General features: G+C 41.7%; 1 protein-coding gene across 8 annotated transcripts in view; it reads left to right on the top strand.

Moving 5' to 3' along the window:
• RNF111 (ring finger protein 111) overlaps nt 1–24,578 on the top strand; it is a 51,924-nt gene that overhangs the window by 1,892 nt on the left and 25,454 nt on the right. For 6 of the 8 annotated variants that reach the window (XM_038184946.2, XM_038184947.2, XM_027467105.3 and 3 more), the window contains exon 2: nt 15,030–15,925. In XM_038184946.2, the coding sequence (XP_038040874.2) occupies nt 15,030–15,925 (896 nt within the window). Of the gene's footprint in view, nt 1–3,558; nt 3,663–4,178; nt 4,385–15,029; nt 15,926–24,578 lie in introns of those variants that run through there. The other 2 variants (XM_027467106.3, XM_027467099.3) reach the window with 2 other exon arrangements.

A 24,578-nucleotide genomic window follows, 5' to 3' on the forward strand; every position in this document is an offset into this window, starting at 1 on the left:
GTACCTGTCAACGTTGCATTAGCTGCAGGTTTATAAATATAATCTCTAAGCCATTACCCAAATATATTAAAATATTGAAGTGTATGAGGGAATTTATATTATTAAAACTTCTGTTTTGATATTAAAATGCTAACAGTGATCCTCTGGTAACAAGCAGTTTGGCACCACTTTTGTGCTTTCTATCCAGATGAAATTTCTTCATCGTGTTTACTGCCCTTCTGTCCTCACTGACAGTAAGTGTGAATGGAACAGAATGTCAAAAGCCGCAGGAAAACTAAGATCTTCATTTTATTCATGTCTCTGGTAACATAGCTGAAAAATAAAGTTGTTCTGATAGGTTGCTGTGAGCAAGTCATGGTGGTTGGTATTTATCGTTTTGTTTGTTATTTTCCAGGTATACCTGTTATTACCAGGTATATTTTGAATTTGTTCAGGAATTTTAAGTATGTTGGCTGGTTTCTAACTTCCTGGGGTATTTTGTTTGTTTGTTTTTAAGAAAAGTACTCTTTGACCTTGTGCGGTCTCTCAAAACATCTACTGGTCTTCAAAGAGAAGACTTCTATACAGTTAGGTTCTGAAATTTGCGGTAAAGTTTGATTAGGAAACAGTAAGAGCCTTTCAAAGAGGAGAAATGGTTGGCCAAGATATTGATGTTTAAATAACAGCAAAGACAGAAACCCCAAACTGTGCTCCTATAAACTAATTTTTGTCTACCTTATGTGAGACGCATGGAAGCTGTGAACGGCCTTAGATTTTATTTTATTTTTTCATGGCCTCTGTAATTCTGTATAGGTAATCTCAGTCTTGACAGTGCTGGCCGGTCTATTTCCTACCTCACACGGAAGCCTAACAGAGGATCAAACATTAGCTATTTTATCTTCTTTTACGGCTTCACGTAGTTGGTGCAATTCTAATGACTTGACTCTAAAACAGTGTTATTCAGTGACTTCAAAACACGGAGAGGAAGTTCCTGCTCTTTTTGATTGTTTGATTTGCTCTTTAAGAAAGCCTTATGGCTGGAGCATTCACCTCCAGTAGAACTGTGTCCCCTTTCTCCTCTTCACACAGGCACGTGTTTGTCCGTGTGCCCTCCTAGAGAGAAGAGATGTTGGTTTAGGAACATGTGGAGGGGGAGATGCAGCTTGACGTGCTGTTCATTTAAAACCTCATTTTGGAGCACAAGGTTTCACTTCAGCTTTAGGCTTTTGTTTTTTTTTTGCTTCAGAAATCTAAGTTTCTAATACAGTATTGTATTTTGGATACTATGGGTGCTGACTGCATCAGAGCTAGTTATTACAACAGTAAATGATGCAATGACTCAGTTCCTTCTTAGATATTTTTTTTATGAGTGATTAACTGAAATCAACAGGAAGAGTCCATTTGACTTTGAAAGGCATTGACTCCCAGTTATTATGTTATATTGCTTAGTTACTACAACTTCAAATGCTGCTTTTAGTAATTCTGATGTCAAGCTGATTGTATTCAAACCTCCGACCAAGCTTTCAATTGGAAATTATCAGCTGGTGTGCTTGCTGCACCATTTCTCTCCTCTGGGGGAGGTGGGGGGCACAAGGAAGAATAGTAACATTTGAGATGTTTTCAGGGAATATCTGACAATAGATGCATTTTGAAATGAAGAATCACTGCTAATTTAATATACATCATTGCTAGAAAAACAGCTTTTTCCACTTTGGATGTAGAGTTTTCTTTTTGATGTATTATTGATATACCGTATGATGAGCAGTCAGGAGGCTGTACAAATGAGTTTTTGATCTGTAAGTCGCCCGCATTACCATTCCTCTGCAGAACAGCAAGGCGGAGAACACAATGCACTTGTAAATCAAGGACAAATATTCTCCTTTGTGTGACTGCTGAAAGTGTACGTACTTGCTAGGAAGTGGCTATGGAATTTCCCAGTGTAAAATCAGATCCTTGAATTCAAGGAGTTTTTATTTGGTTTAAACCTGATTGCCCTAAAACAGTTGGTGGTTCATAATTAAAATCTGTATATTTGGCCCCATTCTGTTACAAGCTCTGTAAGAATTTAAAGGTGTTTCTCATATCATGTTTCTGTTAATGGGTTGGTGGCATATATGTGTTTTGGTAAAAAAAAAAAAAGAAACTTTTTTTTTCCTATTTAAAAAGAAACAGTGACCTTGTTGGCAGTATTTAAGAAATTATTTATACATACCTTTTAATTAAGTGGCAACGTAAATACTTAAAATATCTTGCTTAGACTATCTGTGATCTAACTGCTTGAGACCTTATTAGGGATTTGCGTGCTCTGTGAAGTAACGTGTTGCAACAACGTTGTCTGACCTTTCAAAGCCTTGTCACATCGTATAATATGAAATGAAATGAGTGGTTAGCAGGTCATTTCTGTTTTACTGTAATGGAGGCTATTTTGCTTTTCCACATAACTTAAAAAATACAGTTACCTGGGTGGTGTGTGTTACTTTGCAGAGCCTTCCAAGGCTCTCAGATAAATCTCATTAATTCCTATAGTTATCCCTATGAAATATATAGCACAGAGCTTCGGAGTTTTATTTTTTGAACATGCAAGTGTGTCAGTCTTGTTTCCTAGCAGGAATTTTTCACTATATGGATTTTTAAGGGTTGATTTTACCATTGTCCCTATCTATCCAGTTTTCATTATTTGGTAAGATCTTCATCCAAACTGGTGGGAGCTGTGGCAATTTGTATCATCTGAATATCAATTGCACAGATTTTGTGCTGCTTTTCTGTCTCAGCCACATAATGTTATCACAAGGAGCTCTCTATTTGTTAATGTTACTAGCAGTTAAGAATTGACCAAACACTCAGAAACACCTCAACAGTTAAGGATGGTGCATTTTAAGTCTACACAGCCACATACGATGTAAGTGTCAAGGAAGGGGGCTGCTTCATCTGGGTTAATACCCTGGCAGCAAGTCATTTTGAGCTCCAGACGGTGATCTTTGTGTACCTGTGCTAGGAGATGCAGTGAGTGGTATTCACACCGCCTTGGTCACGACCAGGCTTGCAGTTCAGGCAGCCCCGAGCAAGGACACCTCTTTCTGACAGCACACACCTTGCATCCTGGCCGTGTGCCCGGTGGGACTGGGTTCCAAACGCCGGTGTTTGCGTCTGGAAGAAGCTGTGCCTGGCTTCCCTCTGTGGACACTCAGAGACAGCGCTCCTGGGCTGCACAGCCACGTCCAACTACAAAGCCGAGCTGCTGACAGTGTCTCAGGATAGTGGTTGATTCTTTTTTAATTTATTCGCCCCCCAAATGTGAAGTGCAGTCTCCTGCTGGTTGGCATTGTTTTCACCTTAGATGAGGCGGTTTCTTCTCCGTCTTTAGTGCTGCCGGGCCCTGAGGTGTCCCTGGGAGGGTTTCGTTTGGCCCCAGTGAGAAGCAGTTGAAGAATTCAGTACAAATCGATGACACTGTGGCCTGCAAGCTATTCTGCACTTAGAATTAGGCATTTAGAAAGTCTAGATTTAACCTTTTGGGTTCCTGTAGCTAAGACCTCTGAGAAGGAGAATCTTTTCCTTATTATTCTCTTTATTCCTCAGGGAATGCCTTTCAGCCAGTGAGCGCAGGGTGACTGCCCTTTCCTCTGCCAGGAGGTTCCTGTCATTTTTGCCACGAGTGCTCAAAACGATTATTAAGTAAAAAGGTAAATATGTGAACACGCAACCCGCTGGTGTGTTTCTTTGCCGGTGTGCGGCTCTGACCAGCTCATGGAGAGCTCCGGTCTCGTTAAGGGGAAGCAGCCGGGTTTCTTTGCTTCCTCTCACATGTGCTGTTCCCTTGAGCATCCTCTGAAGCTTAGACTCCATCTTCTCTCAATACACATTGTTAAATAAGCAGGCCGTGTGAGGTATTTGTGAGCCCATACCTGCAGTACCCTTTACAATAGCATTAAAACTTCTCTGTGAGCAGCGCTTCCCTCAGATGCTCTGCGGACAGCGGCTGCCGCGCCTCGTCCTGCCCTGCTGGGCTTTGTGCCTGTGCCCCAAGCAACTGATGACACGGAAGGGCGCAGCCCCTGTATTTCACTGCGTGATTTTATTGGGTTTGGTTCCTTTTTTCACCTTGCCCTTCGAGGTTAGTGTCCCCCGTCCCCCCCCCTCCCCTCACCCGGGCCGGGGCGGGCTGCAGCGCGGCACCGCCCCTTGGCGGCTGCGCTTTGCGGGCTGTAAAGCAGCGCCGGGTGTCGCGCCGAGCCGCGCCGCGCCGAGCCGAGCCCAGCCGCGCCTGGGCAGCGCCGGGGGCTGCGCAACAACAAAACCGCGGCCGCCTCCAGCCCCGGCGGCTCCGCGGGGGGCGCCGGGCACCGGGCCGGGGCCGCGGGGACCCTCCGGGGCCGCTCCTTCCCCGCCTCGGCCTCGCTCTCAGGTACCGGGCGGGGCGGCGGCGGCGGCGGGTGGAGGGGCCGGGGGGGGGGCTGCGGGCTGCCCCTGCTCCCCTCGCTCCCCTCTCCCCTCCTCATCTCCGTTCCTCACCTCCCTGCCCCTCCGCCCCGCTCCCCGGCCGGTGGCGGGGGCTGCCCGCGGCGGGGCCGGGCCGGGCCGGGCCGCTCGGGGCCGTTCGTCCCCTCGGGGCCGCCCCCTCGGAGCGGGGCCCGGCGGGGGGGTGGGGGCCCCGCTGCGGGCTGGGGGGGCCCCGCTCCGGGCCTCGCCCGCCGCCCCCCGGCCGCGGGGAGCCGCCGCGCTCGGCGGTCTCCTTGGGAATCGGTCACAGAATTTCCCCTCCTGGAAACCAGTCCTGGTTGCGCCCGTAACCGCCCCAACGGCCCCCGGCTCCTGTCTGAGGCACCCAGCCTGGTAAACAAGGGGGCTGTGACCCTGCGGGGGGCAGGCCGGCCCCTCGCGGTACAGGGGAGCGGGGAGGTGTGAGGCCGCTCTCCTTCAGGTGGGGTTTCAGCCGGGCGTACATCGGTGGGGTTTTGTTGGGTTTGGGTGCGCTCCTGCACGGCCTCACATGGCTTTGTGAGACCCCCAGCGAGGCCTGGCTGCCTCGGCTGATCGGTGGTAGCCTTCGTGCCTCCCACTCCTCTGAAAGAAGATACCACATGGAAGTTAGGGGCTTGCTGGAATTGTAAAACCATATCTGATTCTTGGTGGGATTGCTTCAGAAATTAATATTTAATGAAAACAAAAGAATTGGCTGCTGGGCAGGGGCACCTCTAGGTAACATCGCGGTGGAATAGCAGTGTTACAAACTGATAAAGGAGAGCCGGGTTATCAGGTGGGGAAACAAGGCTTACCTGGCCTTTGTTGTAGCTAGTGAGAATTTCCAGAAAAAGATTAATTCTGTTTGCTGGGTGAAATATTTTTTGAGGGAAATCATATGAAAAGAATTGGAATGTTTTGTCACTCTTAAAAATTAAAGCTTCTAATAGTTGGCATACCCGTAGCTCTTGCTGCCTAAGTAGCTTTACGCCAATGTAAATGTTCTTATTCCTCCTTTTTTGGGATAGAGGAACTTTACTGGCCAACCCTCCCTCCTCCCCCCAAAAAAAAGAGCTATTATCTGGGATTATCTGTGGTTCAGGTTGTGCTCTTGCTCGTGTGCAGGGCTTGATAGGGAAAGATGTGATTGATGTGATCTCCGTGCTTGTGAATGTCTGGTCACCTGTTGTGCTCTTATCCACAGTAGAAAATGACCTCTTTTTGAATTCATAGAACAGGAAAGTCTGCACATCTTGTGTTTCATTTGATTTAACTAAAAGGGTATAAGACACCAAGCTTCCTGTTTTAAAACTCTTGAAGTTATGCGTATTGAAACTTCTTTATTCACAGTTGAAGCCTCTACAGCTAGCGCTGCAGTTATGTCTAGCGTTGGGAGCCTGGGGGTGAACAGCAGCCCTAAGCATTTATGCATATTTCACATGGCCTTTCAAAATCTGCATGAGAGCATTCTGACCTTTCAGAAGTGTCTTTCTTGAAGCAGGGACTTTCGTAAAGTATACCAAGAGTAGTATATCTTGGTAGATCCATGACGTTATCAACAATTTATCTTCAAATTACTAGTTTTGTACACCTTTGTAAGCAGTTACAATAGCCTAGTCTTTCAGCAGAGGTGGCTGTGCTGCAATAACAGTTAGCTGACATCAGTTACGGTATTTTATTTTTTTTTTCTTAAAGTCAAGAACCTTTCATCTCAGTTGTTTCCATTTCCTCCAGTAGTGAAGACTTGAATTTGAGAAGATAAAGGTACTAGTGCCCCATCCCCAGCTGATGAAGTCCAGAGGTCAAGGTGTCAGGCAGTTTAATAAATGGGGAAAAAGTACAGGGGTGCGGGGCATCAGGACAACTTAATTCAGAGGTAAACAATGGGGTTAGCATGGGGAGAGATGGATTTGCCACAGGCAGATGTTATATAAAGGTTTCCCAACAGCTTTACTAACGCATAACCTCTTTAAGGTCAATTTTATCACCAGGTCTGTAGTGCTTCAATTCTTTGCATGTCATTTAAAGAGATTTAGAAATATGATAGGAAATAGGATAGGAAATATGCACAACGTAAGAATAGAATAGTTATTCCCAGTCATAGTCCCTAAAGATTTTGCAGTGTAAGTGGTAGTGATCAGCTGCTGCTGAAGTCTGCAGTGCTCTTAAAAGAAATGTGAAATGCATCCTTAGTTTTTACGCTAGGAAACTTTGTTCAAAAAACAAGGCCTAGGTTTAGTGTTTTTTTTTTTTTTTTTTTTTTGTGTGTGTGTGGTGGTTTAATGTCAGGCCAAACAGAGACCCCTAATACAAAAAAGGGGAAGAGAGAATGGAATATGTTTCCTTCACTAGCCCAGAATTTTATGGTTGATGCAATTTGGAAAAGTAACGGCTGTGACTTGAAATGATGTTTGCCTTAGTATCTACTAAATGAAACTTCTTTGGAAAAGGCTTGTCCGAGACTACCAGCAAGAGACTTCCTTCTCTGTTTTGGTAGGGGAGGGAAGGTGGTGGCAATCAATCAAGTGCCATCCTGATAATACCTGGCTGCTGTCAAGTGAAATGTTTGATTTTTACCCACAGCTGCTTTGCTCTAGTAGGTGAAAGGACTGGAGAAGGTGCGTTCTCCTTCCATCTTAACCTGGCACGTCTACTTTGTTTAGTGTCTGCAGATTCTCCTACTTCTCACCGGCTTCCTAAAGAACAGCGTAACCCTGCATTAATGCTTAATTTCTTAGTTCTCACCTGCAGGATTTTTGTTAGCAGTCATAGCAAAGATCATGTCATACTTAGCTCCTTAGGGCTTTATCAAGAAATGTTTGCAAAAAGATACTGCATTAGGAACAGTTAAGTGTACCCGAAAGGTCAAAACTGCCGGAGGGACTAATAAATAAATTGTTAAATTATTTTTGATGGCTGTGTAATTCAGAGTTTCCCTAAGCATCTCTGGAAGCAATTCTCTTAAAGTTGGCTGAAGCAGAATCCCCAGTTAAGATCTTAAGTCTAGTAAAAGAGCAAGTGTATTTTTGTCATTTTTTTATAAAGCTACAACTCCTTACTCCCAAATTCACTGCAGTTATGTTTGTCTTGGAGTTCACCGAAGCCAAAGCATTCCTGATTGCCAAATCATAATGCTTCTGTCTTAAAACAGTGATTTACATGGTGTTAGTGTAGTTAACAGAGTTTAAGCCTATGATAGAGCAGAGAAATGTCTAGACTGAAGAATGTGCTCATGAGCACCGTGTTTGTCAAATCCACCTGCTCGCATCTGTTGTGCGAAGGCAAATGGATTCCTTGCCCAAGCGGGTAAGTGCACGTTAATGCTTTGGTGCTTGGATTTCCCTGGGTGCCTTAACCATCCTGGGCTGATTCATAGCGTATCGCAGGGGAACTTGCTTGTTGTTCAGAGGGCTCTGTGCAGAGCTGTTCCTATCCTGCCAGCTCATCTAGCTGAGGTGCATCCAGCTGCGCATGCTCCTGTGGGCTCCCTCCATTCCAGCTGGAATCAGGCCACAGATCCATCCAGTCCTCGGGAAGAGCTCTTCTGCCGTAGCTGTCCTGTGCTGGGTTCTCCTCAAAGATGTAAGAGCCAGTGCAGTGCTTTCAGTGGCCTCTTGAATAAAAAGAATAAACAGAAATCCAATGGTAGTAAGTCTCAGAGGTGAACGCGAACATGGCGTAACAGAGGCTTTCTGCACCTACTTTAAAGGTGGCCTGATGTTCTGGTTGTCAGATGATTGCTTTACTGCTGTGAATTGACTAGTGCATGAGGAAACAGACCTGGAAGGAAGTTTTTTTTCAGACATAAAATTAAGGAGTCTGCTGGTCCAGAGGCTGGTTTCTGTTGGTTACGTGTACTGTGTGTGGTTTGACTTACCTTTGAAATGCCTTTGCAAGGTTAATAAGAGTAGTACTGTACTTACAGTAGCATTGTTTCACTTGGACAGTAGCCTTCCCACGTCAGCCATGGTTCCTAGAAGTGGCTGCGTGGGGTCAGTAAGCCTGCCTGCCCTGCCATGCTGTGGCTCAGGTAAAACTAGTGCCCCTCTCCAAAGCACTGGCAAAGCCTTCCCGCAGGGCTGGCTGTAACGGAGTGTCTGTAGGAGGCTGCCAGCAAGAACCTGTTTCCAAATGCTGTCATGCAGCTGATAACTAATACTATAGGTTGTTCTGACGTGCTGTGCCTTTGTGTAGGGCAAACGGTAAGTTTTCTGCCCGGGGAATTCTCAAGCAGTTCTGTCGCTCAAAAATCACAGCATCCGTTATGGCTCCAGCTGCGTTAGGGCACAAAAAGGGAAATGGAGAGTGGTTGGGAAATTGGGAGTGATGCCACCTAACAGCAAAGCAAACATACCAAAAGCCAATCTGAATTTCTGTTTGTTGCCGTTTTGTAAAGGTGTGTAGATTTTAAACTATCAATTGTTTTATTTTCCAGCAAAGATTAAAAGACCAAAATACAGTATACTAAAAATTTGGTGTTAAACTCTAAAAGAGCGCAGTTTCTCATTACACAGTGAAAAAGAACAACAGTCAAAAGCAAAGCTGGGTGGTTCTGAAGTGATTGCACTTGTTTTGCTGACAGTGGGACTGAATTTTGGATGTTTGTGTTCTTGCTGCTCAACATTGTACAATTTCCCCTGCTTGATAGGGTTGAAATGCATAGGGCGTGACTGCACCTTCAAGGCTTACAGGTGTTTTGTCCTGAGCTGCTTCAGTGAGCCCTTCAGTTTTGTTGAAGCAGGGCATGGTAGCACTGAGATTCGTTCTTTGTGGCATTGTAATAGCTTCTCAAATGGCTCCCAATCCCCTGGCAACCTCAGTTGGGCCGGGGTCATGCATTAATCAGTCTTGTTTGGCTCTCTGCCCTTGAGGAAGGGGAGTAGTAGTACTTAGGTTATCTTGCGTTTACCCAAGGACTTGTACAAATTTTAAAAGTGTAAGTTTCTAAGTTTACCCCTTCTCTGGTGTCTTGGTCCATCTGGTGGAAAAGCCTTGCTGAAAGAAGAAAAATGCATCTTTTACTAACAGGACAAGGATGACTGTTGGTGTTCCAAGATGCAGTTTGTACTCTACTTTCATTCACTGGTCCATGCTTCAAGCTCTTGATAGCCCTGTCTGCCAGTTCGAAAAAATACAGTGCTAGGAACAGTATCCAAAACAAGGTCTGTGGGTGTGTGCCAGAGGCTAACAGAAGTTTTCTCATGAAAACAGCCGTACCCATGTCAGCTTACAGGAGTGAAAATAATGTTAAAAGCAACTTTTATAGAAGCCATTTGATAGTACTAGGGAAGGGAGTAATTTTTAAAATCGTAATGGTGAGTTCAGATAGCATATGCAAAGAAAATACAAGGTAGGACTTAGTAAAGGATTTACATATGGAAAGTGATAGAAACTTTCTTTCTGAAAGAATCTTAAATAGCTTCGCTTGCCTGGTGTCACTGTATGCATGGGCAGCTGAGGTGGGTTCGTAAGTGGTCCAAGATACCACGGAGTTGTTATGGAAATGAAATTGCTGCATTCTTTCAGAGTGATGATAGCAGTATGTTCTGCAAGCTCTTGGTACTCCCCAGAGCCATCAGATTTGGAAGAATTTTTCCCTTTATTGTCCTCTAGGTTTAACCCTGGTTACCTGACTGACCTGTAAGTGCATTTAGGGTCTGTGTGGTGGGGAGTGCGTGGAGGCAAGGGGAAATCACTGTAATGAGAGAGGAGAGGGAAACTGAAGAAGATCTGGTACCTAAAGGGGGTAGAGGAAAGCTGGGGAGGGGCTCTTTGTCAGCGGATGTAGGGATAGGACAAGGAGTAACAGCTTCAAACTAAAATAGGGCAGGTTTAGATTAGATATAGGGAAGAAATTATTTAATATTAGAGTGGTGAGGCACTGGCACAGGCTGCCCAGAGAAGCTGTGGATACCCCATCCCTGGCAGTGCTCGAGGCCAGCTTGGATGGGGCTTTGGGCAGCCTGGGCTGGTTGGGGGTGTCCAGTGGGATTGGAACCAGGCGATATTTAAGGTCCCTTCCACCCCAAAGCATTCTGTGATGTAAGGTGGGGAAATAGCTGACATGTGATGAAGCTTTTTTCCTTGCTGCTTTCCATCAAGCCTAGGAAGGCAGGCTTCCTAGAACTCTACCAAAATAGTTCAGCCAGGAAATACCTTTTATATGGCTCTCTGGGTGTAGGTGTGTATTACACCAACAAGACAGAGACTGGTGATTTGGGGTTATGTAAGAAGCCTGCTCTGAAGGTGAGCGGAAGGTGTGCAGTGGCTGGCTGGCCATGTGTCAGAGCACGGTGTGCTTACTGCAGACAACTTGGAGGGAGTTGATCAAGGTGCTTTTTGACACCTAAAAAGGTTGTTTCTTGGTGACAAAGGGAGCTGAGTATATTTTACAATCTACCTGAAAATACATCTTCAAAATAATGATAGATTACTTATATTCATCAAGTTTACATGAAAATTTGAGTTCATGTGTCTTGAACTGTTGCACTTTCTTATAGTGCTGACTTCAGTACCATCGTGCTGCTTGACTGTCAGTAGTGAAACTAATTCTTAATGCCACCTTGCTCTCAGATAACTCATGTGCTTTGCTTTTATGTGATCGGAAACTTCTGTCTGATGTAAAGATCTCAAAACTTCTGTTTTGACTGATTGAGCAGTTTCGAAGGACTTCCCCCAATTCGCATGAGTGTTCTTGCAGTGCTGCATGGCTTGCGGGGACTGATACCAATATTCTTCAATTCGTGCAGTGAGTGGATAAGTTGTGGATGGGGCACTTCTCGATTCTGAATCGAGTCATACACTTTTGGGAGGAACTTAGATGTATGGTTTTCAGATAGCTCTGTTACCAGCTGTTCAAGTCTTCATTTAAAATGGCATAAAAGATGTTACCTCCTTTTTCTTTCCTCTGAGTCTTGATTCCCTACATTAAAAAGGAAGAGGAGCACTTACTGCATCTTGTTGCTTTCTGAAAAAGCTTCCGAGGACTATTTTAGGGTGATTTTGTAGGACCTTCTAATAGTTTAACAGCAGATAATATTCTAATGACTTTTAATTCATTGCATAGTATTTTTGTAGTCCCTCTTAAAGTTTGTCTTAAATTCTGTGTAAAACACTGGACTTGTACGTAGCATGTATTTCTTTCACCTGAACACTAAAAATCTTAGGAAATTGGACTCCAGTTGAATAGTAAGCTGTTCATCTTGCTTCTGTCTTTTCTGCTGATTTTTTGTTCAAAGATTTCTAATAGCACTTCTAAATACTGAATGAATAGGTTATTAGTAATTGTTGATAGCCACCATTCACTTCAAAAATGTTTAAGCTGTTTGTGTAATTTTTAAATGGCAGCCAGCAGCTCTCAGATGAGCAAGCAGTCCATCAGGATGTGTATTGACTAGCAAAAATGAAAGGTTCTTGATTATTTACTTAAGTGAGTTACTGCTGACTTTCCCACGTTTTTAGTAGTGCAAACACACAAGGTATTTGGCTTTGAGTTACCTGACTGTAATATCTAGGCTGCTTACTGGAGTAAAGCTAAGCTAGTAACTGTTTCACGTGTGCTGGTTTTCGCTGTGTGGTGGTTGAGGTGTTTTTGTCATCTTGGAGTAGATTGCAGTTTCTCAGTGCAAAGTTTCTCACTTTGTATTTTTGCTGTAGCTTCAATACCTCTGTTTTAGTGCAGTGGCCTCTGTGCTGCAGTAAGCAGCTTACATAAAGGTGTATGCTTTGTGGTTGCATAATGAGAAAATTTGTTGTTTTTGTTCGTGTTTCTTTATTAAGAGAAATTCAGAATTAAATTGAATTATTCCTTTAGCTTATCATAGTATAAGAACAGCAAGCTTGTGAATAGGCCAGGAGTGTAGTGTAACGTAAGTCGTGATCATGTTCAAAGGGAGCAACCTCTGAATAAATTAGTTTTCCTTTGTTTACCAAATCTAAGTGTTTTGTGGATTTTCTGAAAGAGTTGTGGTGAAATATAGGGTTATTGTGGGAGGGGCTGGCTTGTAGTTGGATTGTGGAAAAGTTTTGTGTTGTGTTTCTGTGAAATAGTGCTGAAATAACAGGCCAAAGGAGCTGCTTAAAGGTGACCTTGTAAGGATGAGAGAGACTGTATTCCTTCATCTCTGTGTGCTTATAACAGCTTTGAATTCCAATTTCATGTTCTTATTAGACTTCCATTTTACAATATTTAATTCTTGGTTCCAGAGAGAGATGGTATTGCGGGGGGGGGGGGGTAAGCAAGTGGGAACTGGTATTTTCCTTCAGGAGCTGAGAACAATTCCAGTGCTTTTGTAGAGGCCTTTTCTCATTTTTGTTTACTATGAAAACTTACACTCTCTTAATATTTGTCCCCAGCTTGTTTCCAATTTTGCATCTTTGTTATTTAGTCCTAGACAAGGAGGTAGCCTTACAGCACATGCCACTAGACTGTACTGCAGTAAATTACCAACACGTGTTGTCCAGGGTGCAGCAGCCCCGCTAACACTTGGACATGAGAAATACCTCCTGCTGCCGGTTGTGTTTCAGTGAAGTGAAAGTAAGAGGCAGTCCTGCTACATGTACTGACAGGAAGAGTTAGAGGTTTAACAGCCCTTAAATGCTTAGTCCGACTTGCGTGCAGTGAGCTTTCAACCTACAGCATATAGTTATATTTTCCATCAGTAATTCCGGTAGAAAACAGCAGTGCTTTTGTAGCTGACGCAGGGTGTGGGTCTTGCGTTTAACAGTAACTGTCAGAGATGTTTGTAGGATTCCTGGTGAGAAAACTCGAATTATCTTTTCAGTTGGGGTTCTGGTGTCCACAAGACTCTTGATTTCCAGGAAGATCCAGTGAACATCTTGGTTTCTTTAGGGCTTAGTACTGCAACATTTATACCTTGTGCACTTTTTTTTTCAGATTGCATCACTTGAAGAATTAGATGAGTTGCTTATGGCTGTGAGGAGAGCACAGACTGATAGGGATAACACGTACATTTAGACCTGTTGCCAATTCAGACAAGTGTTTCATAAGAACATGAACAGCAGCTGGCTCACAGCTGCTCCTGGAAGTACCAATTTGTGGAACAATCTCAGAAATGTTAATTTGACTCTGTGTTGTAGTTTCAGTCTTGTATTGATGAACTCTATGACAGTGACCGGGAGCTTTAAATGTTGGCAACAAGTAAGAACATGTCAGCCTTCTGGAAACTGAATTTGGTGGTTCAGGCAGAAGATGCTGACTGGAGTAGGCAGTGCTGCCTACCAGAGATCTTACCGTTGCTGACTTAGTCTTTCTTGTGGCCTCGCGGACGTACCAGATGTGCTGCTTGAGGAGCCTCATTTCCACATGAGCTACAATTATGCAGATTTTTTTTGTTTTTTTTTGACGCAGCCTCCTGGTTAAGCCAGGTACCACTGGTTATGTGTGTGTGCAATGAATCAGGCGGGTGTCTGATCTGACTGGGAAATCTTTCTCAGTTTGGTCAGCTCTGTAGTCTGTTTCAGTGTATTAACACTTCTGGCAGAAGAGCACAGGAGGTGTTCTTCAAGCGAGCTGAGGGGGTGGCAGTAAAGAGGGAGCACTTAGCTGCTTAAGTAGTACAAGTGGCAGATGTCTACAGTAGCCTTATTTATATGAGGTGAAAAAAAAAAAAGTTGTATTACTTGCAGTAAAGAGTGCTTTGGTGGTTATCACAGCGGGAACCAAATTATTTTGTCACTTCCTTTTGGGAATTTAAGCAGAAAGCAGAGGTGCCAGGTGAAGCAGGTAGAAGGTCAAGTATTACTGAGGTTATTGTTTTGTTTTCCTCTCTGTAGTCACCTGGTACACAGGTTTTTATTAGAAATGGTGTTTGAGGCTAACTTTGTATGTTATCAGCCTGGTATTTGACCCGGAGGGGAGCCCGTCTGGTGCTGACTATTAAGGGTACATGTGATAGATGCTCAATTTCTATAGCAGAGTAGAACATGGGCTGAAAACAGCTTTGTATGTACACTATACTATTAATGTGTGGTTATTTATTCTCTTTAAACAAACTGATGGCTTTCTATTACTTTACACCAAAATAGTAAGGTTCAAAATGTCTCCTGTTTTATTCATTCCCTTGTCAGAAAGTAATCGTGAATTCTAAGTAACTAATTTTTATAGCTCAGTTGTTGCCGTGTTGTATCATGCATTGTATGCAAGGCATTCAATGTCTGTATAAGAATACAGTTTAGTTGATGGTTAAATATCGGAGCTCTTTAGCTCAAGGTCATGCAATTTCTGTGAACAGTAGCCTGTAAAACTCATGCTTAACCATTGGTAAAACAGACATTCATGTGTTTCGCAGACATACGTTGATATTTCCTCCGTGAAAGCGGTAGTATTTTTGCTGCCTACAGGAACGTCTATTCAATGCAAGTAGTATAATTGCGTCTTAACTAAAAATTACATGTCAAGCAGTATTTATAATATTGCTATGAAACACTTGTTTCATTTATTCATGTTTCACTTTTCCTGGGGGATGGGGAGTCTTATCAATAAATGACAAATTACTTGTTTCTTATTTTGGTCTTGAAAAAATCCATTGCTTTCTTTTTTTCTAATGCATATCTGTTTTTATTTCTAGGCCTTTCTTAAAACTTTCCATGTCTAAATGGACTCCTGAATGTAATATAGTTTATACTCTAAAAGCGGATATGAAGAGTGAAGTTCCTTCTGATGCACCAAAGAGACAGGAGAGTCTGAAGGGGATCCTCTTGAACCCTGAGCCTATTGGGGCAGCCAAAAGCTTCCCTGCAGAAGTTGAGATGATTGCTAGTAAAGTAGGGAATGAGTTCTCTCACTTATGTGGTGATTCTCAAAAGCAGAAGGAAATGAATGGCAACCGTACAGACCCAGACAAAAGTATTGTGGTGCGAAAAAAACGCAAGAGCCAGCAGGCTGGTCCTTCATATACTCAAAATTGTCCTGATAAAGAAAACCAAGGAATCTTAGGATTAAGACAGCATCTAGAAACACAGAGTGAAGACAATGACTCTTCTTTTAGTGACTGTATCTCTTCACCTTCATCCAGCCTACATTTTGGAGACTCTGACACAGTAACGTCTGAAGAAGAAAAAGATGCTCCTGTAAGACACCCTCAGGCAGTGTTGAATACTACAAGTAGAACTCATAGTGCAAGGTCACAAAAGTGGCCTCGGACTGAGGCAGACTCTGTACCTGGGTTATTAATGAAAAGGCCCTGTTTTCACAGCAGTTCTTTGAGAAGACTTCCTTACAGAAAGAGATTTGTGAAAACCAGTTCTTCACAGCGGACACAGAACCAAAAAGAACGAATTTTAATGCAGAGAAAAAAACGGGAAGTGTTAGCTCGGAGAAAGTATGCTTTACTACCCAGCTCTAGCAGTTCAAGTGAGAACGATCTCAGTAGTGAATCTTCTTCCAGCTCATCTACTGAAGGGGAGGAAGACTTATTTGTGTCAACTGGTGAAAACCACCAGAACAATACAGCTGTTCCTTCAGGTAAAACTGAATTCCTGAGGTACTTTTTTTATGGAGCTTTTGCTATGTGCAGTATGCTTTTTTTTTTTTCAATTTATAGGTGCTTTGGAGTGTTTGGTTTTGTGTTTTTTAAAGGAGTTACACTGCAAGTAGACTTAACTATAATAATAATTTGAACATTAGACCATAAATTCTTGGGAAAAGCACATTGATAACTTCCAGTAAAATTACAAATCTAGAATCCTCCAATGTAAAAGGTGAAGTTAATGGTCTAAATGAGGTGCTGGAACATTATTGAGTCTAATTAGTCACATGCTGTGGAATTGTTCCATTTTAAAGTTATTTTAAATAGCATTAAAGATGTTAGCTTTTACACTGTAATTGCTAAACTTTGTAATACTGTTTTGTTAACCGATTGTGGAAATGACAATTGTCTGGTCTCAGAACGTAGGAAGAGGTATCTATAACATGTCTGCTAGTATAATTAACAATGCTTGACAAGTTTAAAAAGACAAGGTCACTGTGATAATGATGTAAAATAGGATTAGTGGAAGGTAGCTTTATTACTGCAATAATGAAAGAAAATTCTAAGGCCTGAAGTTGTGGAAAGCAGAGTATTGTATATATACCAAATACTTAGTCAGTGAATGATCTTGCAGTTGTTTACAGAGATGCTTCTCTAGTATGTCTTGATAGGTATTTAAGGATAAGCTTAAATGTTATTTTTCTCCTCCTCTACCACTTGTCTTAGAATTCCGTTCTTCATAAAGTTGCCAAGAGAAAGGCAGTTGCAAGACTGGGGCCAGTTATATTCATGATGTTGCAGCTGTGCCTTCTGTGAATCATTTCAGCTTTTTGTTGAGCATGGAGAGGTAGATACACAGGACATTACACAGTGTTAGTCTGTGCTGCCATGTTTCATTTATCTATTGTTCAATGACAAATGTGTTTTACAAAATGAAACAGTATCTTGGACTGTGTTGATCTTTATTCAAAGAAAAACTGACTGAAATTGCAAGTACAAGGTAAAAAAAAAAAAAATCTGTATGTTCATGTTAGGGCACAACGTATGCTTGAACAGAACCACAGTACTAAATAGATTATTACTTATTGTTGTAGGAAATAATTTAAATGCTATTCTTTAATATACTGTTTTAATACAAGAAGTAAAATTTGTAATGCAAAAATCTTACTCATGCAGTGTTAGGACTGCATAAATAACTCTAAAATGGGAGGACTATTGCGCAGGCTTAATTATCTCCATGCACATTCGTGGGGACAGAAATGCAATTTTCTTAAGCTTTGAAAAGTTACGTGTCTGAAATGCATGTCCAAGCATAGAGAAGGTACAAGTTGTAAATAATTAACGTAAGAGGACATGCATACATTCATACTAAAAACAAGTTTGGGAAATTACTATGTCAACACTTCCTATTTCCTGGTTAATCATTTCTTCTCATTTTCAGAGAGGATGAACTTTCTTGTAACTGTAGAATGATGTAGGACCATTAACAATGCTCTTTCCACATGCAAGCACACACAGTGTGCCAGGCAACAGTGAAACTAGTAAATGGATGAGGAAACGTAGGTTATGGCTTCTCAGGCAACCATCTATTTCTAACCACGATAAATGCATTTATGGAGAGAACTTTCAGTTATGTTTTAATCTACTTGAACTGCTAAAACCTATTGCACTTTTAAAATTAAAATTCATTTAACGCCATGTCTGAACTTCTCTTTCTGTTGAAGGGTAGAACACAAGGATTTCTACAGCAGGGCTTTCCTTAGGTATTTAAAAAGAGTCTGTTAGAGAGCTCTTAAAAAATGGATGTAATAATCACTGAATATTCAAGCTGGTCAGGTAAATTCTAATAATAATTGTGTGATGTTATTCTGATGGTCGGGAGACTGGAATTTGCAATTTGTTTCATGTAGTCATGTGAAAAAGTAAATATATTGTCTGGTAGCTTTATTTTTATACTTGCTACTTGAAACGTGCGTTGAAAAGCACAATTAATTTGAGGTAGTATTAATTCTCGCATTGATTAACTCTGCACCAGTTGAGATGAAACTACTGGTGTAAGTTGTGACTGAAATAAGTTACACTTAAAGAATATGTATTTTGGTGGCTGTACTTCAGAATTAACACTTTCAGTGAGCTGAGAAGTAATTCTGGGCTAGGAGATAAAAATACTGTATTTCTTTTCCAGTGGACACATTGATGGAAAGGCTTTGAGCATTTTATTTACATGGACGATAGAATGGGAAGTTGAGCAGACTTCCTTTGTGCTAGTGCCCTATTTTTAGTAAGAGAAGAGCCTGATTAACACTTCAGGTAGCTTTTTGGTTATATAAGGTATTTCTAGTTAGTGAGCTAATTGGGACAAAAATGGGGCTGACTAAGAAAATAGTATTTAATTCCTCTCTGTAGTGAGCAAGCATGATGTTATATATCTATATGGAGAGGATTGTATTGCTGGCAATGCTACCCTAGCCTGTTACTGTCTGGGAAGATTCCCCTCACCCCCCTCTAGATTGGCACTCGAGGGCTGTGTATGCATCTGCTGCAAGGACACAATATATTGAAAGGCAAAGATCTTCCACTACCATTGTGAGGCCTGCAGCATATATTTAAAAGTACTAGAGGGGGGTCTTAGGAAAGGAGAAGAAGAATCAGAAAAGGAAAAATACTATTTTAAAAGATACGGTAGTAACTAAATGCCTACTAAGCAGTCAGCACAGTGATGTGACTATTGTTGTGGCCTACTTGCTAGCAGTTTGTGTGAAGGATATGTCAAAAATACTTCTTCGTTTCAAACATTGATTTTTTTTCTAAAGACACAATGCATTTAAAGACTTGGCAATTTTGATTAACATACACTGTTAGTAAAAAATATTTGAGTATTGCAAGAAATTAAAATAACACATCTTCTGAGTCAACAAAGTAATATATGAGTTCCTGTAGGTAATGAAATTAACTTGGTTATTTTTGGAAAATGATGTGAATGGAGGTCTGCGTTTTCTTTGTTATTCTTTTAATGATGCCTTTTATAAAATCTTTACCACCCCTTCACCCTGAAAAAAAAAAAATCACAACAGAAAAACACACACAAAGAAGAAACCAATGCTTTACAGAGTTTGTCCACCTTTTTCTTTTCTGTTACAGGGCTTCAGCTATTGTTCTGGTGGAATTTAGGTGCTTTGGGAATAGAAGGGGATTGAGCAAGTACCAAGTCAGGACACCTGGGACTGGATTAGGTTGTTTTACCACCTGTTGGTCATAAAGGGCAGCTGTCCTCATTAATTTGGAGATGACCAGATGAGGCTTGTTCAGGGGAGGGAGGAGAGTTTGGGGATGTGGGCAAGGTAAAAGCAACTCAGTGCAGTTTAATGATGTGGTTACACTTGAAATTGCAGTGCTACTAGGGCTATCTGTTCTAATCTATATGTTGCTCAGTTAATATTAATTGAAATAGGGGGCTCACAGTTAAAATGACTGCAAACGGCAACATTTTTACTGTAAAATGTGTATTTGATTGTGTTTTGTTAGGTAGCCCAGAAACTTTTCTCTAACCCTTAGAGGGAGGACCTGTGTAAACACCTATAGAGAAAATCCTGTGGCTTTGCAGCTTGTTACTGGCTTTGGATCTCTGTAACACTGTAATGAAACTTCTCTGATACTCTGGTACAGACAGCATTTTCAGCTTGGACCTAAAATGGCTGGGGTTGCCATTTGGAGACAGCCAGCACTTCAGAAAAATCTAGAATGGAGCAGGTTTTACCTTCACATACTCTCAGTTGGCAGTAAATCTAAACCATGAATAATGGGAAGTGTTGTTTAAAAAAAAAAAAAAAGTATAATTTTGTATTATAAATTGTTGGCCTAATAGGCCTTAGAATTCCTTGCAAGCCAGACTTTGTATTTTTTCTGATTGCTGGTGCTAGACAGGTCTTGTCACTTTGCTTAGAATGTGATGCTGATGAGAAGCTGCTCCAGCTTTTGTTCAGGGCTGATTGGAACAAGCTTCTGTTAAAAAAGAATGATGAGCCCGAATCCACTCCCGTATTTGTTGTGTGTCTTCCAAGAATGTTGAATGTAGACATCTGATATTTTAGAAGCCAGAGGCTGGTGAAAATGCTAATCCGAACATGAAGTGCTACTTGTTTGCATTAACGGGTTTCTGTTAACAGCTCAAGATGAGCACATATGAAATGGAAATGAGCTGTCTTTTGTTAATGATTTTTCAGTTACTTAATTTCTGCTAAAATTACACTGTGCTCTTTTCTTCCCACAGTAACTGATGCAGGTCATAATTAAGAGCTTTTATCTCAGTAGCGAACAAGGAAACCAATCTGTGTCCTTTCTACTGTGTTACTGGACGGGGGCTAGGGAAGAGCTCTGAGTAGTGGGGAAGGCAGCACCTGGCCGTGTGAGCAGCCCCTGTTAGCTATTCTCACCGTACCTATCTGATGTGAATTGAAGCTTTAAATAACTGCGGTAATCAGTTAGCTTGGGGATTCACTTCAGCACTTCACTGACTGCTGCAGCTTTTTGTGCTGGAAATACATTACAGAGCTGGTTTGCTGTGGCATTGCTGATAGGGCTGAGGCCTGTGTGCTTGGTTACAACATGAGTAGAGTCTGGGCTTATTAACCCACATGAGCATACCTCACAGTTGGATGAGATCCCCTAAATTCTGGTGCCTGACTCCCTTTTCTGCTAGGGTGCAGAGTCCTAGGCAATTGCATGTTTTTGCAGATTTCTCCTATCTTGCACGGCTGTCAAAGTATGTTCCACACAAGTCACACGTAGAACTCATTAACACTATTAGGATATTATCAATTTCAAGCTGAATTACTGACCAGGTAGTGAACTTGAACTCGCCATCACAAGGTGCTGCAGAGGCAGGCAGTGCCAGTGAGTTCAGAAGGGCATTAGATGCTTACTGACAGCTGCCCATCAACAGCAAACAGGCAAGGATATGCTTCCTGGTGTTTGAAACAGTGTAGTGACTGCTCAGTGGTAGGACAAATTTCAAGTAAAGGTTGTAGCCTGGATTTTCTACTTTCAGGGCATGTTTTTTTTTTTTTTTGTGTGTGTGTGTTGCAGCTGATAGAGAATATGGGTCGGAATAGGCCCTTGGTCTGATCTAGTAAAAGCTTGGAACTCAAAATAAGTCATCTTTGTCACTGGAAATTGACTTCTTACTTTAAGTATCTTCTGTTTTCACTTATGGCTTGGTCAGGCTGTCTCATTTGAAATCGTATGTTGTAAAAGTTGTTGACTATTTTACATGTAGTATTTCATCTGGTTAAAATCTAGCAACGTACCCTCCAGGAAGGACAGTAGTTGGCCAAGCATAACCTTGGATGTTAGAGCAGTAATATTTGTGTCCTTTGTAGGAAATGGGTGCAAACTGGTGACTGCTAAATCTCTAAGCCATGCTATGGTCTGTCAAAGTGAAGTGATATTACTGTGTGTAAAGCCCAGCTTGTTTACAGCCTCTGGATTATTGAAGCATTTAAGATTAAAACTTGCTTCCCAGAACTGCTCATGGTTTGTCAGCAGCACCTAGCAGATATACTTCTGACGTTGCAGTTTTCTGGGGAGAAGTTACGCTCATGTAAAGATCTGAATACTGGATGGCAGAGTGTTATTCAGGAGTTGTACTCGGCTCAGTAAATTAATCTGACAGATTTGCTGTCTTGGTGGCATAGGGCCTGTGGTGGGGGTTGTTTTGCTTGTTAAGGGGTGGTTATCATTTGAGCCTGCTTGAATTTGGGTTCATGCCGGTCTAGTTCATCCTTTCCCCTAGGCTGGCTGAGCACTAGGTTTTTAATATAAAGGAGGGTTTAAAAAGCTTCAATTGCTAACTACTAACAAAACCTAATTGCTAACTACTGCTAATATGTCTGAGTTTGTGAGGTTATGAGGAACTCACAAACTGAAATTTGGTGTCTTGTATGTGCTGTAAAATATAACTTGTGGATGTAGGTACAGCAAATAATAATAATAAAACAACAACAACAAAAAATTGTAACTTTCAGTAGAAGTTTTGGTTTTAACAAGCTCGTTTAAAAATGTTGAATGAATCCTTCAGCGGTAGCCCAAAGGCTAATTTCGTCACAAAACATAGCAAGCGAACTATTCTCCAATTGTTTGTTACTCAGGAGACAGCAGAGTGGTGTATACCTACAGGAGGGTGGTTTTCTGCTTGCTATATAACCATAGGTGTTATGCTGAGAGCAGGGGGGCAGGGGAGACAACAAAGAAAAAAACCATAAGTCTGGGTAACTATTTTGCTGCCATCAGTCCAATGACTCTTCTTCTTGAAGAATGAATAATTTCCAGTAGTACAGGATTGTTATAGTAACACTCATACAAATTCAGCTGTTCTCTTGCAGGATAGATCATTGAGATGATACATTGACGAGTGATGTATTAATATTTATAATTTAAGATCAAGTTTGTTAGAGTTCATTCCAGGAGAAGGTGACTGGTTAGTGACTGGTACATCTATTAAAACAAATAATTGTGTACCTTGTGATGGCAAACTATATAAAAACATCCTGTGTGGTGGACTGTGGGGTCAGAAATAATACTGAGGACAAAATGCAAGTATTTTCACACTTTGTGCATTCTTGGGTTTGGATATTTTCGGGTTTTGTTTTTCCCCTTGGCTCTTGGTGTGTTCTATAAATTACAAAGCACATTAAAACTGGGTTTTATTGAAAATAATTGTCTGACTACAGAAGAGGAACTTCATAAGGATTACGAACACTACCTCAGTGGTGTTTGCTTCTGAAATGTTGCTGTTCAGCTGATCTTTTTGAAGTTATTGTTCAGATAAACCAGTTTCATTACATACTTTTATATTGGTAGATTGGTAAACTTTTATGCGCCATTCTCCAAACAACTACAGTGTTCCTAAAATACACAAGGTTCACATACATGCACTTTTTCCTTTTGGTGTGCTTCTAATAAACTTTATGCAGAATCCCCTTTTAAATAAAAGGGGATACTAAGTTTGTTGTGTATGACCATAACTTAACATTCCTATCTCTTCTCCCTAGGAATATAATCTTACAAATGCTTGTAAGGCGTTTATTGTAGCTTAGAGACTTTTTGTTGCTAGTCTTCATTTTGCAGTGTATTACTGATTCATTGTGTAGTTCTGAAAGTGCTCTGGCATGAAAACCCAATCGGTTTGTGCTTTTGACTTCAAGATCCCCACTGGAAAGCACAAGCAGGTAGGAAGGCGGAAGGTTGGAATATAGCCACGCTGGATCCTATTTATAGTACCTTTGGCTATTTTCCTGAAGACTTCCTTTATTATTTTGGAGGTTATAAAACCTGTTCAGCTAGTAACAGGCCTGATGCTTTCTACAGTCTGACTCATGTGTAGTCTGTAAAATCACGTCTTAGCTAAAGATTTGCTTTTTAAAAAAAAAAAAACAACTTTAAAAGGTGGAAAGGTGAGCATCTGAATTGCATGGATATTCAATTGAGCGTTGCCTTTGGTTTTCATGAGAAGCTTGCCTCAGAGCTCAAGCAGAGAGATGCATGCTGGAGTTACACAGCATATGGTTTCGGCCTCAGGGAGGTGCTGTTTGTGTTCAGAAATACTGAGATCTCTCTTTGGCCTAAATCTTCTTGCTTTTTGACCTGTCCTAAACTTAAATAACTACTGAGGCTGAGGCTGTTTGAACTCCCAGGAGTGCTTTCAAATTTACTATACTTAAAGCAGTGCGTGTTTGGAAGCCAAACACTGTTTTTGGGGTAAAAAACAGTCATGTGTTTTCTAACTGACCTTTCACCAGCTGCGTAGCTAGTTGGTTTTACCTGAGAAGTTCCTAAGATTGTTTTGTGTAAGGAAGCTGTTGCGCATTCGCCTGTGACCTGTAAGATGTCAGAAGCACGACATTTACTTTCTGCTCAACATGGTGAAGACTTCAGCTGCAGGTTTTTCACTTTGAGTAAATGCCCTCCCTGTATTTTTTGGTTTCAGTGTCTGACTTTTTGTTTTTGAGACGCTGTAATAATGCACTTGGTTTCTGCCAACATTTTCAAGTGAGTTCTGTGACTTAATTTTGTCACACGCTACTTGTGCTCGTGACATTTTGGTGAATAACAGGATTTGGAAGTATGGCTGTTCCCATCGTCAGGCACCAGTCTCTCTGGGAGTAGTGTGACCAGAAACAAAGGAAAGCTCTTGGTTTGTCAAAGCATAAAAAAGTTGGTGCTTGGGGGGAATAAGAGGGAGGGTGGCCCACCCCCCAACCTCTGAAATTCGTTAGTCTTTGCTGCTTCACTTATAATGGCACGGCTAAGAAGTTGCAGAGCTCTTGTGGAGCTTTGCTACAGCAGGGCGCCCTTCTGCTAGACCAGGGAGCTGTTGCCTGCTGTGAATGAATGAAGAAAGGAGCATGCACCTTGTCGTGGGGCAGAACAGTCCATACAGGACGGAATTACTGACTAGAGTGAGGCCAAATTCTTTAAGCACTTTTCTTAAAGAAATTCTCAGATCTCAAAATGGTAGGCTTTGTTGTTTCTAAGGTAGAGAGCTCATTTATTTAATAAATTCCTTTGTGTTCAGTGGCATTGGAAAAGTGAATAAATTTATAGCTCAATTTAAGTATTCTAGGTATTCAAACTTGTCATTGCCAGTATTGT

The sequence above is a fragment of the Anas platyrhynchos genome, chromosome 11 (assembly GCF_047663525.1).
Source record: "Anas platyrhynchos isolate ZD024472 breed Pekin duck chromosome 11, IASCAAS_PekinDuck_T2T, whole genome shotgun sequence".
Classification (NCBI taxonomy): Eukaryota; Metazoa; Chordata; class Aves; order Anseriformes; family Anatidae; genus Anas; species Anas platyrhynchos.